The sequence below is a fragment of the Astatotilapia calliptera genome, chromosome 3, assembly GCF_964374335.1.
Source record: "Astatotilapia calliptera chromosome 3, fAstCal68.1, whole genome shotgun sequence".
In the NCBI taxonomy this organism is placed as follows: domain Eukaryota; kingdom Metazoa; phylum Chordata; class Actinopteri; order Cichliformes; family Cichlidae; genus Astatotilapia; species Astatotilapia calliptera.
The window spans coordinates 68,208,848-68,223,260 of NC_137424.1; the positions used below are offsets into that span (position 1 = coordinate 68,208,848).

General features: G+C 40.1%; 1 protein-coding gene and 1 long non-coding RNA gene across 2 annotated transcripts in view; both read left to right on the forward strand.

Moving 5' to 3' along the window:
- Positions 1–14,413, forward strand: part of LOC145425702 (uncharacterized) — a 260,683-nt gene that overhangs the window by 3,997 nt on the left and 242,273 nt on the right. The window lies entirely within an intron of this gene.
- The window catches only part of LOC113017799 (beta-1,4 N-acetylgalactosaminyltransferase 2-like), a 33,691-nt gene continuing 28,228 nt past the window's right edge, over positions 8,951–14,413 (forward strand). Inside the window, 4 exon segments of the mRNA XM_080298924.1 lie at positions 8,951–11,915; positions 12,066–12,172; positions 12,756–12,793; positions 14,253–14,319. Of these exon segments, the coding sequence (XP_080155050.1) occupies positions 11,701–11,915; positions 12,066–12,172; positions 12,756–12,793; positions 14,253–14,319 (427 nt within the window). The 5' untranslated portion in view covers positions 8,951–11,700.

The following is a 14,413-nucleotide window of genomic DNA, read 5'->3' on the forward strand; positions in this document are numbered from 1 at the left end:
AGAGGCCCATGGTGACTGTGGACGAGCTGCAGAGATCTACAGCTCAGGTGGGGGAATCTGTCCATAGGACAACTATTAGTCGTGCACTGCACAAAGTTGGCCTTTATGGAAGAGTGGCAAGAAGAAAGCCATTGTTAACAGAAAACCATAAGAAGTCCCATTTGCAGTTTGCCACAAGCCATGTGGGGGACACAGCAAACATGTGGAAGAAGGTGCTCTGGTCAGATGAGACCAAAATGGAACTTTTTGGCCAAAATGCAAAACGCTATGTGTGGTGGAAAACTAACACTGCACATCACTCTGAACACACCATCCCCACTGTCAAATATGGTGGTGGCAGCATCAGGCTCTGGGGGTGCTTCTCTTCAGCAGGGACAGGGAAGCTGGTCAGAGTTGATGGGAAGATGGATGGAGCCAAATACAGGGCAATCTTGGAAGAAAACCTCTTGGAGTCTGCAAAAGACTTGAGTCTTACTTGCTTTTTTACGTCCTTGTATTCTCACTTCTTACTTTCTTACTTCCGACTTCTCGCTTTCTTAGGCTGCATTTTAAGGCCCATTACGTCACACAGCGACACGACGAAGGCTGTCCCAATTCAAAGGCTGCTTGAAATGCGGCCCTCAGATGCGTCCTTTATTTCCCTGGATTAGAAGGATGGGTCAGTGTAGACTCCATGGCCCAACATATCCCAGACTTCATAGCTTGGCGGTGGGTGTGGATTATTTTTCAGAAAAATACGGCGGATGGCTGAAGCGGAGCGGCCGAAGAGTAAACTCTTAAAAGTAAGTACTGAATATTGTGTCACTTATTTATGTGCAAATGTTTAATAATGAAGAACATTAAAACATTACTGTTGGCCACATGTTGGCAAAGTTATGTGATGTTAGTGATGTTAGAACTTTGTGCATTAACTTGGTTTTAAAGCCTTTACTTTAAAATATATGCACTTCAATAGTTGACATTAATCTTACAGAGAATGTGATGATTTTGTGGATAATTAAAGTCAGTCATATATCCACAAACACAACAGGCTGAAAGTCAGTGATGCTGCTTGGTTTGCAGTCCTGAATATCACGGCATAAGCAGGATTCACTGCAATGTTGATGTTAGCTATGTTATATTGCTGCCTCTGTTCGGTGGTGTCGAGCCAAATGAACTTTAAAGTGTGTTTGAATGAGCTGACGGTTCACTCGTTAAGCTGAAAGAAAGATGCTTTAGTGTTATGTGTTTGTATACTTTCTGCCCAGTTTGATCCATTTAGCAGAAGTCAGCCTGTTTAAGGCTATTCCAATAAAGGAATATTTCATATCAGTCTACTCGTCATTCTTTCAGAAACAGTTTTCACAGCTCGTACATTTTCCTTTTTACACATGTATGTAAGCATTGAGCCAAATGTAATAATGCCAACATATTAAATTGATGTTGCAGCCTATGACACATACTCTGTTGATAACAGTTTGCATGTAACAGATAAGCAATGTATTTAAGAAGGTAATAAATGTGACAAGTACTTTTGACTTTGTATCTTCAATTTTTCAAATCTTGAGAGGGAAAATATAGGAAATCTGTGTGTAGATACTGAACCTTTAGAAAGACATTTTTGTCCCTTTTAAGGGTTCTTTTTTGTACTTTATACTAAGGGTACAACTTTGCCCTTTAAAGTACAGGTTTGACATGTAAAAAGTACAAATTACAAGGGTACAAATCAGTACCCACAGTTTAGGCTACAGAACGGTACCTTAGAGGGTACCACCCTAGTGACATTGTACCGCTATAGGTACATTTCTGTACTTTAATTTCTGAGTGTTTATGCTGAGTTTTCCAGTCTTTCGTGTTTACTGTTGCATCAAAGGACCTGTAAATTTCACATAGCCATCTAGTCAAATTAGCTGTACTGTCACACTGTCAGGGGAACAACTGACGCCTGACTCAAAAAAAAGCTGTTGGCTACAATGAAAACTGGTTATGCTGAAAACTACCTTTATGTACCTAAATGTTTTGAGAGAGAAATATCTGCTTATTTGTACTGCTATTCTTCGTGCATGCACATACTACATACTGCTACACAAGGACCAAAATCCACAAATTATCTAAAACAACAAGAAAAGGTAAATGACATATATTCAGACTTTGGTTTTGTTGTTTGGATTTTTTCACCATGTTTTTTAAAGCATGGAGCTGTGTGGGTGTATCAGAACAGTTGGTTGAGCTTTTATTCTGCTGTTTTTAACCTTGCTCAGTGGTTCCGCCTCCTTATCGTACCACATCGTAACACTATATTGTCTTCTGTGACATCATTTACCTGAAAAGAAGAACACCGCACCTTTTATAGTGTACAAACTTATCAACAATTACATTCAAGTTGTTCAAGTTTTTCAAGAACGGCTTTTCATTGCTCGCTCATCACTTTTTCTTATTGTAGCTCCATAAACAGCAGGAAGAAGAGGTAGGAAATGAGCTATTATCTATACTTTTGACATACTCAAATATAAAAACCCAATATCTTTGCAATTACATAAATAAGTTATGTAATTTAAAATTTTCTGATACTTTCTGATTCTGGCGCTGTAGGTATTCATTAGTTTTGTTTAATCATGCACCTGTCAAGGAAGTTTGTCTTTGAAGTAAATAGTCCTTTACCACAAAAAGGGAAAGAAGCCCATACTTTTATATTTATATACTTTATTAGGTACACCTGCTGGACAGCTATTTAACCCATGTGTTCAGGCTTTTTGGCACGTAAACATGGTCAAAACAAGCTTCAGAAAATGCTGATTGACCAACTCTACACATAAAACGTTGTATCACTGAGGCAAGCAAGAGGTAGTGGCTCTCCCCTGAGGTTTCACCTTAAAACTAAATTTCTGGATCGTTATGTCATATGAATAATCTTACTCCAGGTAACTGTACTCTGTCTTTAACACTGGCAGTCCCAGGCTTCTACCTTTCTACCTTTAAAACCCGCCACCAGCCAAATGGCTGGTAGGCTTTTAGCTAAGCTTTAGCTTCAGGCAAGTGGAAGCTAAATTGGCTAGTCATTCATATGTAAATTGGGTTGTTACCTGGGAATTCTGGAGGGAGGGGAGTGGGGGTGTGTGGATGAGGGGGTGGGGGAGCTGCTAAAAGCGGTGAGCTTCCTTTTGTTTCATCTTGATGCATTCTCAATCATCCAGGGAAACAAATCTCCAAAAGTCACCAACTTGGAGTGTTTCAGTTTGCCATCTTAGGGAGAAATCAACACACATGGGTGTATGTCCTTTGTTGCTGAGATTTATTGATAAAAACAGTACAAAAAATCAACCATTTGTACACATTTTTACAAATAATTATAAAAAGTGAGTGAGTACATTTCAACATTTTCAGCAATCACTCACAATCCTGGCACTGCCATGGTATCTGTAGTCTGCATTTACCACATGTGTATCTGTTGCAGTGAACACATCGCACAGTGGCATGATTGTTCTTGCAATTGTGTTTGACCTGACACATGGCTCTTTTTCCAGGGCTCGGTGTGGAGGGTTGTGTCAAAGGCAACTGTTCTTTTCTTGCCTTCTTCGCAGCTACATGAGAGTGAGCTAACTCCCTTGCAAGCTCCACCAGGAAGTCCACCCGTCTTTCCTTCGTCCCGGAGCATGCTTGATACAGCACATGTGCATTCAGTGCTGCCATGTCAATCATGTTATAAAACACGGCAACTGGCCAGCGCCGTGTTCCTCTGCGGACAGTGTACTCCCGAACCATCTGGTCCATCTGGACCATCTGGGTTTTGTGCCTCGCCCCGCGCTGAAACACAAAAACGTGCTCCCCAGGATGGAAGCTGGCTCCAGCAGGTTTGTGAGGACCTCAGAGCTCAGCTTCAGGGCCTGCAGGGGGATGTCTGATCACAGCTACAGCTGCAGTTATTATATGATATAGCTGTTTACAACTAACATTTAAACTCTCCATTCCTTCAACCTCTGCTGCCACGCTGACGGCGTATGCGGCCAAACGGAAGAAGACAGTCTATATTCTTAGCAGCATGCACGGCGTGGTTCAGACTGATAACACTACCAAAAGGAAGCCAAACACTGTCACCCTTTACAACAAAACAAAGTGTGGCGTGGATGTGATGGACCAGATGGTTCGGGAGTACACTGTCCGCAGAGGAACACGGCGCTGGCCAGTTGCCGTGTTTTATAACATGATTGACATGGCAGCACTGAATGCACATGTGCTGTATCAAGCATGCTCCGGGACGAAGGAAAGACGGGTGGACTTCCTGGTGGAGCTTGCAAGGGAGTTAGCTCACTCTCATGTAGCTGCGAAGAAGGCAAGAAAAGAACAGTTGCCTTTGACACAACCCTCCACACCGAGCCCTGGAAAAAGAGCCATGTGTCAGGTCAAACACAATTGCAAGAACAATCATGCCACTGTGCGATGTGTTCACTGCAACAGATACACATGTGGTAAATGCAGACTACAGATACCATGGCAGTGCCAGGATTGTGAGTGATTGCTGAAAATGTTGAAATGTACTCACTCACTTTTTATAATTATTTGTAAAAATGTGTACAAATGGTTGATTTTTTGTACTGTTTTTATCAATAAATCTCAGCAACAAAGGACATACACCCATGTGTGTTGATTTCTCCCTAAGATGGCAAACTGAAACACTCCAAGTTGGTGACTTTTGGAGATTTGTTTCCCTGGATGATTGAGAATGCATCAAGATGAAACAAAAGGAAGCTCACCGCTTTTAGCAGCTCCCCCACCCCCTCATCCACACACCCCCACTCCCCTCCCTCCAGAATTCCCAGGTAACAACCCAATTTACATATGAATGACTAGCCAATTTAGCTTCCACTTGCCTGAAGCTAAAGCTTAGCTAAAAGCCTACCAGCCATTTGGCTGCTCTCCGGGTTTTAAAGGTAGAAAAGCCAAATGGCTGGGCTCTGGGCCTTCCTAGTGTTAAATATGCAGCCAATGAAAGTCTTCTTTTTTTTTTACCTTAATATCATGGTGTGCTTTAAATGTTTTGGGTCAAAGCACACATTTTTTTTCTGAGCACAGAAAAAAGTAAAACTGTAAATAGTTTTTGTTGTGTGTAAATTATTTTGATCATTATTGTTTCCCTCATCTGTGGAGACTTGGAATATTTTATATATTTCTTAGAGTATTTTTGAAAAGATTTCAGATGGTTAAAGCCTGTGGGTCTCCATATGTTTTCTTATGAGTGCATACAGAAACGTATTAACAAGAACAAAAAAAGGCACACCTCTTTAGCAAATACTTGTTTTTTCAGTCACTGAAGATATAGGATTACATTGTAATCTCCTATTCAAAACTGCCTTACAGGTGTGTGTGTGTGTGTGCGCGCGCGTGTGTCCTCTAACCACATATAAGAGGTGGAAAAACCAACCAGTTTCCCTCGTAAAAAGCATAATAAAATTAAGAACTCTTAAACAGGTCTGGGTTGAGCGTCGTGTAAAACTTGGTAAGACTGGCACATACCTAACTTGCAGTGAGACTACCTGTGCCAAGGTGACTCATGGAAAATAAACTAGAAAAATTTGCATTTCCTGCGAAAATGCAGTGTGGATGCTTTAAAGCTGAAGCTGTATCAAAAACTAGCTGAAAAAGCTGAAAAGTTGCAGAAATTGTAAGAACTTTGCTAAAATGTAAGAACTTAGAAGAACTTTGTAGTCTCTTTCTCATAATGACGACTTCCCTATCAATATCATTCTTTCACCGTAAGAGACAGCAAGCTTTGGTGAGCAGTCATGGAAATTTTCAGGTCTCTGTGGAAATCCATTAAAAGGACATGACGAGAGAAAAAAGTGGTTCATTTCCAGAGTTTGAAATCTGACGAAATCTGAGCGAAGGACAAATTTCCTACCGTCAAACAAGTCTAACTCATTTCAGAACAGTAATAGGTGAGAAAACAATTCTTAAATTGTGAGCGTCAGGAGTGTCTGAAGATATACTGGGACAAGCCTTATGTCTTAACTTTGCTTCGTTAAGGAGATATGACGATTCGAATATGCCTGTCATTACAGAAATCAAGCGGTGATTTTGAACAAGCTCTCCATTGACTTTCTATGGAGAGTTTTGCGACTTTGTGTTGGTCTGAGGAGATTTGCCAAAATTCTATAAATCCCACAACAATGACAGTGACATTTTCGGAAAGCCAGCAAAAATACCTACGTTTTGATGTATAATTTGCGGAAGTTGAGTGAAAATTGAGCAAGTAGTAAGAAGTTATTCGGACATGAAGAGAAGACTGCAAAACCTTCAGTGGCACACTGGAAGCCAAGTGCATAGCAACCATAACAACCCATGTATTTTGTGAAAAATCACAATTTTGAAACTGAAAACTTTAAAAACACTTAGAGCCCCAGAGAGCAGCCAGTTGGCTTTTCTACCTTTAAAACCCTCCTACCAGCCAAATGGCTTTTAGCTAGGCTTTAGCTTCAGCCAAGTGGAAGCTAAATTGGCTAGTCATTCATATGTAAATTAGGTTGTTACCTGGGAATTCTGGAGGGAGGGGAGTGGGGGTGTGTGAATGAGGGGGTGGGGGAGCTGCTAAAAGCTGTGAACTTCCTTTTGTTTTCGTCTTGATGCATTCTCAATCATCCAGGGAAATAAATCTCCAAAAGTCACCAACTTGGAGTGTTTCAGTTTGCCATCTTAGGGAGAAATCAAATGGCCTGTAAATGGCCTGTATTTATATAGCGCTTTACTAGTCCCTAAGGACCCCAAAGCGCTTTACATATCCAGTCATCCACCCATTCACACACACATTCACACACTGGTGATGGCAGCTACATTGTAGCCACAGCCACCCTGGGGCGCACTGACAGAGGCGAGGCTGCCGGACACTGGCGCCACCGGGCCCTCTGACCACCACCAGTAGGCAACGGGTGAAGTATCTTGCCCAAGGACACAATCAACACACATGCGTGTATGTCCTTTGTTGGGGACCTGTCATCAAAGCGTAGATGTTGCATGATGTCTTGGAAGCGGTTTTGTGGCATAGTTCCAATGATCTGTGGGTTTCCCAGGTTTGCTGACCAGCAGTCATGTAGTGATGGAACCCTAGTAACCCCCCCCCCCCCCCCCCCCATTGCAAGATGACAATTGCATCCACCTCAACACAAAAGGAAGTTCACAGCTTTTAGCAGTTCCTGACCACCACACACAAACAAAAAGGCAGTTGGCAGTTAGAAATCAGCAATCATTCACACACCCCCACTCCCCCACTTCTCAGGTAACGACCTAATTTACATATGAATTTATGCTAAAAGACTACCCAATTTAGCTTCCACTTGGCTGACAGAGGGTTAGAAAAGCCAAAAGATTTGAAAAAGCTGATTTATACCTGAATAGCCCAATAATTTGAGAACATTTTGAGGTTTGAATGGTTGTTCTACGTGAAAATATGAGGAAGTAGTTAAGTTTCAAAAACAAGAAAATTTTAGCAGAATTGCAGAAGTTTCCCATTCATTTCAATGGGACAAATTAAGCTTAATATTTTAAAAAGTATAATAGTGAAAAATACCAAAAGACACAGCCATCATTAGCAGAAATAGCAGAATAGTTTAAAATTTGAACGGTGAAAACCGGCTGAAAATTGTGGAAGTAGTTAAGTGCCAAAAAGTGTACGGAAGTCCCAAGATGCTTGGGACTTTATTGTGTGGATGCTTAAAGCATCCACACAATAAAGAGAAACAGGAACTCAATAGTGTGGATGCTTAAAGCATCCACATAATTAAGTATTCTGATCTCAATATTTTTCCAAAATAATCATTTTGATCCTACTTGTGCAGAGCTAGTTTGCAATGATAAAAACAACATTCTTTTAGTTGAAATTATTGCAGTTATTTATTTTCAAACAGACAAAGCAAAAATGAATTGCGCCTTAAAATTGCAGTCTGTCTGAACACAGGCAGATGGCACTAATTCTGACATACTGCCTGGACTAATGGACTAATCTCTTTCAATCCCATGAGCCCCTTGGCAGCCAAAAGGACTTATAGTATTGAAAGATACAGGCAATAAACTGTCAAAATGTGTTTTCCAGTGTTTCTGTTTTTCTGGGGGTTTTTTTATGTGTAATATATCTTTTTATATTGGTAAACCGATTGTAGATAATTGACTTTACAAAAGGCTTATATATAAAATAAAGAAATAACTTGTGTCGCAAGTATCTTTATGATTCCATGATATTGTGTCTAAATTTTATTCATTTGGGTCTTTTCTGCCCACTATCATTATGCTACTGCTATATTATTCTTCAATTTCTGCTGGCCCCTTGGTCAGCTGACTCTTCAAAAACACATTTCTAATGTAAATGAGACTGTTCACCCGAATAAATAAAAGACATCAAAATGTTGACAAGTGATTTACAACAGCTTAAATATTTCTGGCAAGTACTGGAAATTACTTTTTGGTAATAACACACAGAGCTTCAACTGAGAGACATGAAAGGCAGGATGAATTTTTTACAGAGGCAAAAAAAAGTAAAAATGTAAAAAAAAGAAAGTTTTTGTTCATTTTATACATGTTCAATCATATCTAAGATGTGAGTCAAGACATAACATGTTTTATATGACTGATTTGCAAAATGTAACTATTTAATTCAATTCAATTCAATTCAATTTTATTTATATAGCGCCAAATCACAACAAAAGTCGCCTCAAGGCGCTTCATAGATACAGAGAAAAACCCAACAATCATATGATTGATTGTTAGATGGTAAAGATTTTGCCTTTGTTAATTAATCTACTATAATGTGTGTTTGTGTGTATCGACAGATGTCCGCCTATACAAGCTCAAAGCTTTTTGTGATTGCTGTTGTCGGCGTGCTGATCATTATTTTTGCATTCTATTTCGGGAATTTGTGTGATGGGACAAGTGCGCTAGCCTAAAAAAAACAAAGGTAAAGTATTCCTGTATCCTTGTGGTGTGTGTGTGTGTGTGTGTGTGTGTGGACATAAAAATATGATATGTACGGTACACATTTTTCTTTTCATGGCAAATAGACTGAAGCAACTGAGTGAGAAGGATAAACTGATGTAGCTAAAACAGTGCTGTGCTGAAAATGACCAGTGCACAAGATTTGTAAAACCCTGATAGTCTGCACGTCAATTATGTATTGATTATTTGATAGTGGGGTCAGCACGGTGGCACAGTGGTTAGTGCTGTTTCCTCACAGCAAGAGGGTCCTGAGTTCAATTCCACCATCAGGCCGTTCTCCCCTTGTTTGTGTTGGTTCTCCCAGGGGGAATGCCTATGGTTTCCTCCCACAGTCCAAAGACGTGCAGTTTGTGGGGATAGGTTAACTGAACAATCTAAATTGTCCATAGTTGTGAATGTGGGAGTGAATTTAAGTGCGAACAGTTGTCTGTCCTTGTGTGTTAGCCCTGTGACAGACTGGCGACCTGTCCAGGGTGTACTCTGCCTCTTGCCCTATGACAGCTGGGATTGGCTCCAGTGCCACCCGCGACCCTGAAAAGGATAAGTGGAAGCAAATGGATGGATGTATTTTTTGATAGTGTCTTTGTCACGATCATTGTAGAGAGAACTGCATATATGTTTAGAAATATTCTGGGAGATTCGTGAATGATCTCTAATTCATTTTATTCAACAATTGTACACTTACTGTTTCCGGTCAATAATGACCAATCACTAGAAATGAATGGTGGAGACAACAATTAGTGTAAATAACTGAGTTCAGATGGCCGTAAACAAACACACACACACACACACACACACACACACACACACACACACACACACACACACACACACACACACACACACACAATGGGTTCCCTAGCAACTACTCTGGAAATGTTTGCCCAATAGAGCCTCACTTCCAAGAGAACGACTCCTCTGTTGGCAGTATCATTGTATCATTGAACATTTCTCATAGATTTGGTGTACAATGCTTTTTTGAGGCCTTGCTCACAGGTCACTGGGTGTCAGCACCATGACAAGGTGATATATAACCTAAGTGAAGCTCTTTACTATGTATTTGATCACTACACTGGTGAGGAGGAGACAGGCCAGGAAACTGATGGTGGGGATGCATTAGAAGGGCTCTAGACTAACTTTAAAAAGTTAGGCGTACCGGCACAAAAGTTAGGCGCACACAAATTTTATAATAATTTATATAATATAAATGTGTTTTTCTGGATACATTGTGCTTTTTCAGCATTCAACGATTGATGACACCGTGTCAGAGCACTGGCTATGAATTTCAGAAGGATCAGGCCTTAACTTAACAGAAAAGTTAGCAATAGTTCTTTTCCTATTACAGCTACATCCACTTCTGTCGTGCCTAGGCTGCTCACTAGGGCTGGGTATCATCACTGATTTCTATAATTCATTCGATTCTGGTTTTCAAAGTCCTGATTCGATTCAGCTTAGCCTCAGACAGTCAGAAATATTATAATTCTGATCATTTATCAGTACTGACTTCATCAGAATTGTGAACATCACAGCAGATGCCTTTGTGTGAAAGTAACTGAGAATAAAACAGAAAAACATGAAGGAGATTTTCCTGGTCTGGCTTTTTATAGCCGATAACCTTAAAAATATTCTACAATGTTCTGCATATGAAGTTTAAATTTCTTCAGTATTGAACAACAGAAAAAATAGGCTTTCTTGTCCGAGGTCATTTAAGTGAAAAAAAGAAAAAGAAAAGAAAAAGACAGCAGCCACAGCGCTGTAAACAACGGTAGACTGGTGGGTAATAAGTGAATGAATAATACAGAAAACAGAGATTGGAGACGGGAAACTGTTCTTGAAGTACAGAGAGAGAGAGCTAGCTGTGCATGAAGTGTGATTTTAATAGTCATGGAAGCAAAACAGCAAAATTCATGACGACATTGATCAAATGTGAAGCGTAGTTTGCTGCTTCTTTTGCTGCTGGCTGGGGAATTTTGGTTGGAGAGAAACAAAACCTGCAGCTCAGAATCAGCGCAAAAAGACGTAATCACAGCGCGGACCGGACGCATCAGGATCGTTAAGCTCTGACAGCGTGTCCGTCTACGGGCCGTTGGGTGAGAAAGCCGAGAAAGACGAAGCTGATTCTGATGCGTCGGTCCGCTCTGTGTTTACATCTTTGTGTGGAGTCCGTGTACCTGCTCTCATCTGCTGTTTGGTTGTTGTTGAAATGGTTTTGTGAGCCTTAATCTGAGAATCTGGCGTTTCTGGCAAAACACAGTTATATTTAAAAGTCGATTCAGGATTTAATGAATTGATATCGCTTTATTCAAGCTACTCACCTCCCACTTCCACCTGCACTTTCAACTGGACCACCGCCAATCAGAGAGGTCCCGCCCCATACTATCTCTGATTGGTTTAGTCCACGATAGGGGCAAAATGTGTGTCTGTTGTTGACCACAGGGAAGGTTGCAGATTTTTTTTTTTTTGCACAGGTGCAACCAAATATTTTTTTTTAGTCGCACCACTGAAAAATTTGGTCGCACTCTAGAGCCCTGATTAGGTAAACGTAAGTACTTTGTTTGAGCCCTGATGATAGAGGAGAAATTGTCTGCATCTGAAGGTGGAATATAATCCATGCAATTTAAACCAAGAAATGACTGATGAGAAGGAATCCAATGATGAAAAGGATGGCCATGCTGAGGCTGCCATAAGGATCACATTACATAAGGATATACTTTCTTTTATACTTGACTGTAGTAGTTCATTTAAATGTTGATGTTGAATTGTGACTCTTCAGGACTTCCATATTACAGGCACTCTTCAGGTTCTCTAATTTATAAGTCATCTTTGCCCACACAACACCGTTTACCTGGTCCATGCACTTGTCCTGATGGCTCTACAATCCTCAAAGACCGCATCCCAGAAGACCAGTATGAGGAATTAATGCAGCAACGAGCTAAAGAGTTCCAGCAATACAAAGCCAGGTAGAAGATGGATGTATGAGTGGGAGCTTTCCGGGAACTGTTAGACTTACAGTTCAGTAATAAAATAATTTAAAGTGTGTGTGTGTGTGTGTGTTACTGAGTACTCAAAATTCTTTTGTGTAATTTTTCCCAATTCCATCTCCTCAACAGGACTAATTCAATACAATCCAAGCTACTTTTTGCTTTGCCTAATTCTCCTCTGCAGTATCCTATCCAGGGCGTTATAGTACGACCCTTGACTGCAACTGCAATACCAGGTAATTCAAGCTCAATATATGCTTCAGTCACCAATGTTTTAGTTTTTATGTTCCTATAAAAATATAAATGCAAATAGAATAGGAAGGCAACAAGGCCATGGTTCACAGTTGTTTATGAAGATACTGTTAACATGAAAGTGATCATAGTACTTTATAAAATTATGCTGTCAGTAGTCAGATCGAATTGGTCCCAATCATGTCATTGGGACAAAAAAACAGCACAAAAAGCTTAATATTTTCAAAAGTACAAAAGTAATGACACCAAAAGATATAGCAGGTAAGAACAGAAATGGCAGAATTTTTAAAATTTGAATGGTGAAAATAGCCTGAGAACTGTGGGAGTAGTCAAAGGACAAAGAACGGAGCAACTAGAATAATAAGAAGATTAAAAATATAGGGCAACAGGAACACAAAAGGTTGAATGCCTATGGCTTTCACCCACTGAGAAAAACCTGAGTGAAAGATAGCTGAGGTGTCCTCAAGAACTCACGTGGCAACACTTGTGTAATTTCAAAATATGATGTGAATATGTGTATTTCAGTAGAAGGACTAAGTGACACTGAAGGTAATTTTTGAATTTCAGGTTTACGTCTGTATGCTGAAGAAGGAAACAGCTATAAGGTTGGTCTGATATCACAGATTAGAAACGGGCAGATCTCACCCAGATCTGCCTGACTGAATGGTAGAGGTTGGCTGATTTATGAAAGATGGCTGCTGAATGTTTCTAAAGTTCAAAGATATGTGTGTTTAATTTGTATACTGTATACTAACTATCAAAAAAAGCATTATTGCATTCATGTGTGGCAAACAAGGCTTGATATACAATCTACATAGTCAGTACTGGCTTTCATAACACATTGTTATTCAGTTTCAGTCAGTTTATTTTAGTAGACCCTATATTTCACCAGGTAACACTGTATTGGCTAGTGATATATGTAAATCTGTGCAAGTTATGCATGTACAGTAATTTAAAACTGACATGAAAATTTGCATTATTAACCAACCAACCAAGTATAATAAAGTTTAAGTTATTGTGTGTTACATACCTAGTAGAGTCAACAGATTCCCTGAATGTGAATTCAATAAGGAGAGATAATTAGATTTGATTTATTGATGAAAATAATATAGGTAGGTGTTTTGCGGTTAGACTACGATGGCCTTTCTCAGCAGAAAGGAACCCCAGCTGTGAAAGGGATTAGAGCACGAACCCCAACATAACAAGTACAGTTCTTCTGGCTGGGGAAAAGAATATGCACGTTAGGAGTAATGCGTGTCGCTGGCAGGGCATAGCAAGCATAAGTACAGAGAACGGTGAGAAACTAGGAAAGCTCTGGTAGGAACCCGACCAGGGTTAAAGGAGAGCCTTTTAGCCAGAGGAACAGACCGCCCACCAGAATGGGTGCTGGCACTGGCGCTGGCCCTCCAATGGCCACGACAGACCAGTACAGTGTCTACCTCACTGCAGCCACAGCACCAATCACTCTGTCGATCTCCTGCTCCCTTCTCCCCTAATTGGTGAACAAGACCTCAAGATATTTCAATTTCTCCACTTGGGGCAGGAACTCTTCCCTGACCCAGAGTGGGCACTCCACCCTTTTTTTCAGCTGACCGAACCACGTAACCATGGCATAGTTGTCAACTATGTATTCATAGTTGTCCTGCTGGTTTGTCAAAACCAGAAGCAATCACCAGATTTGTGATACGAGATGTATGACATGAGCAACAGAGTGGTTATAGCTGTTAGTTCTTGAGACAAGACAAGAATAAATAATAAAGAAGCATACTTGCATCTCCCACTAGTTTGCACTTTAACAAGACAGATGACACACCTTTGGGCTGTGTAATGTATCTGATATGCACTGAATCTTAAATAAAACTATATGAATGATGAAAAATATGTATTTGCGTCAGGTTCTCTACAAGGCGGGACTAATGTCTAATGCCTTCTCACTTTAAAGCTTTCTTCTGGTTTAAACAGACAGCTTAAGGGGTGGTGCAGTTTTGTGGAGATGGTAGTAATGTTGGTATTGCTAAAATTACTCAGAGCACTTTTTAGTTTATTCATGTGTTTCTATTATAGGTTCTCTTAACTGTGTCTAATGGTGTCCTAACAACAGAAACTCCAACTGCAGAGGCCACTGTTCAAGGTGAGTTTCCAAGTCAAAGGTAAATTTATATATACACTGGTACCAAATTAATATTGTTTTTTTTTTAAAAACCATATTATTAGCTTGCTTTTTT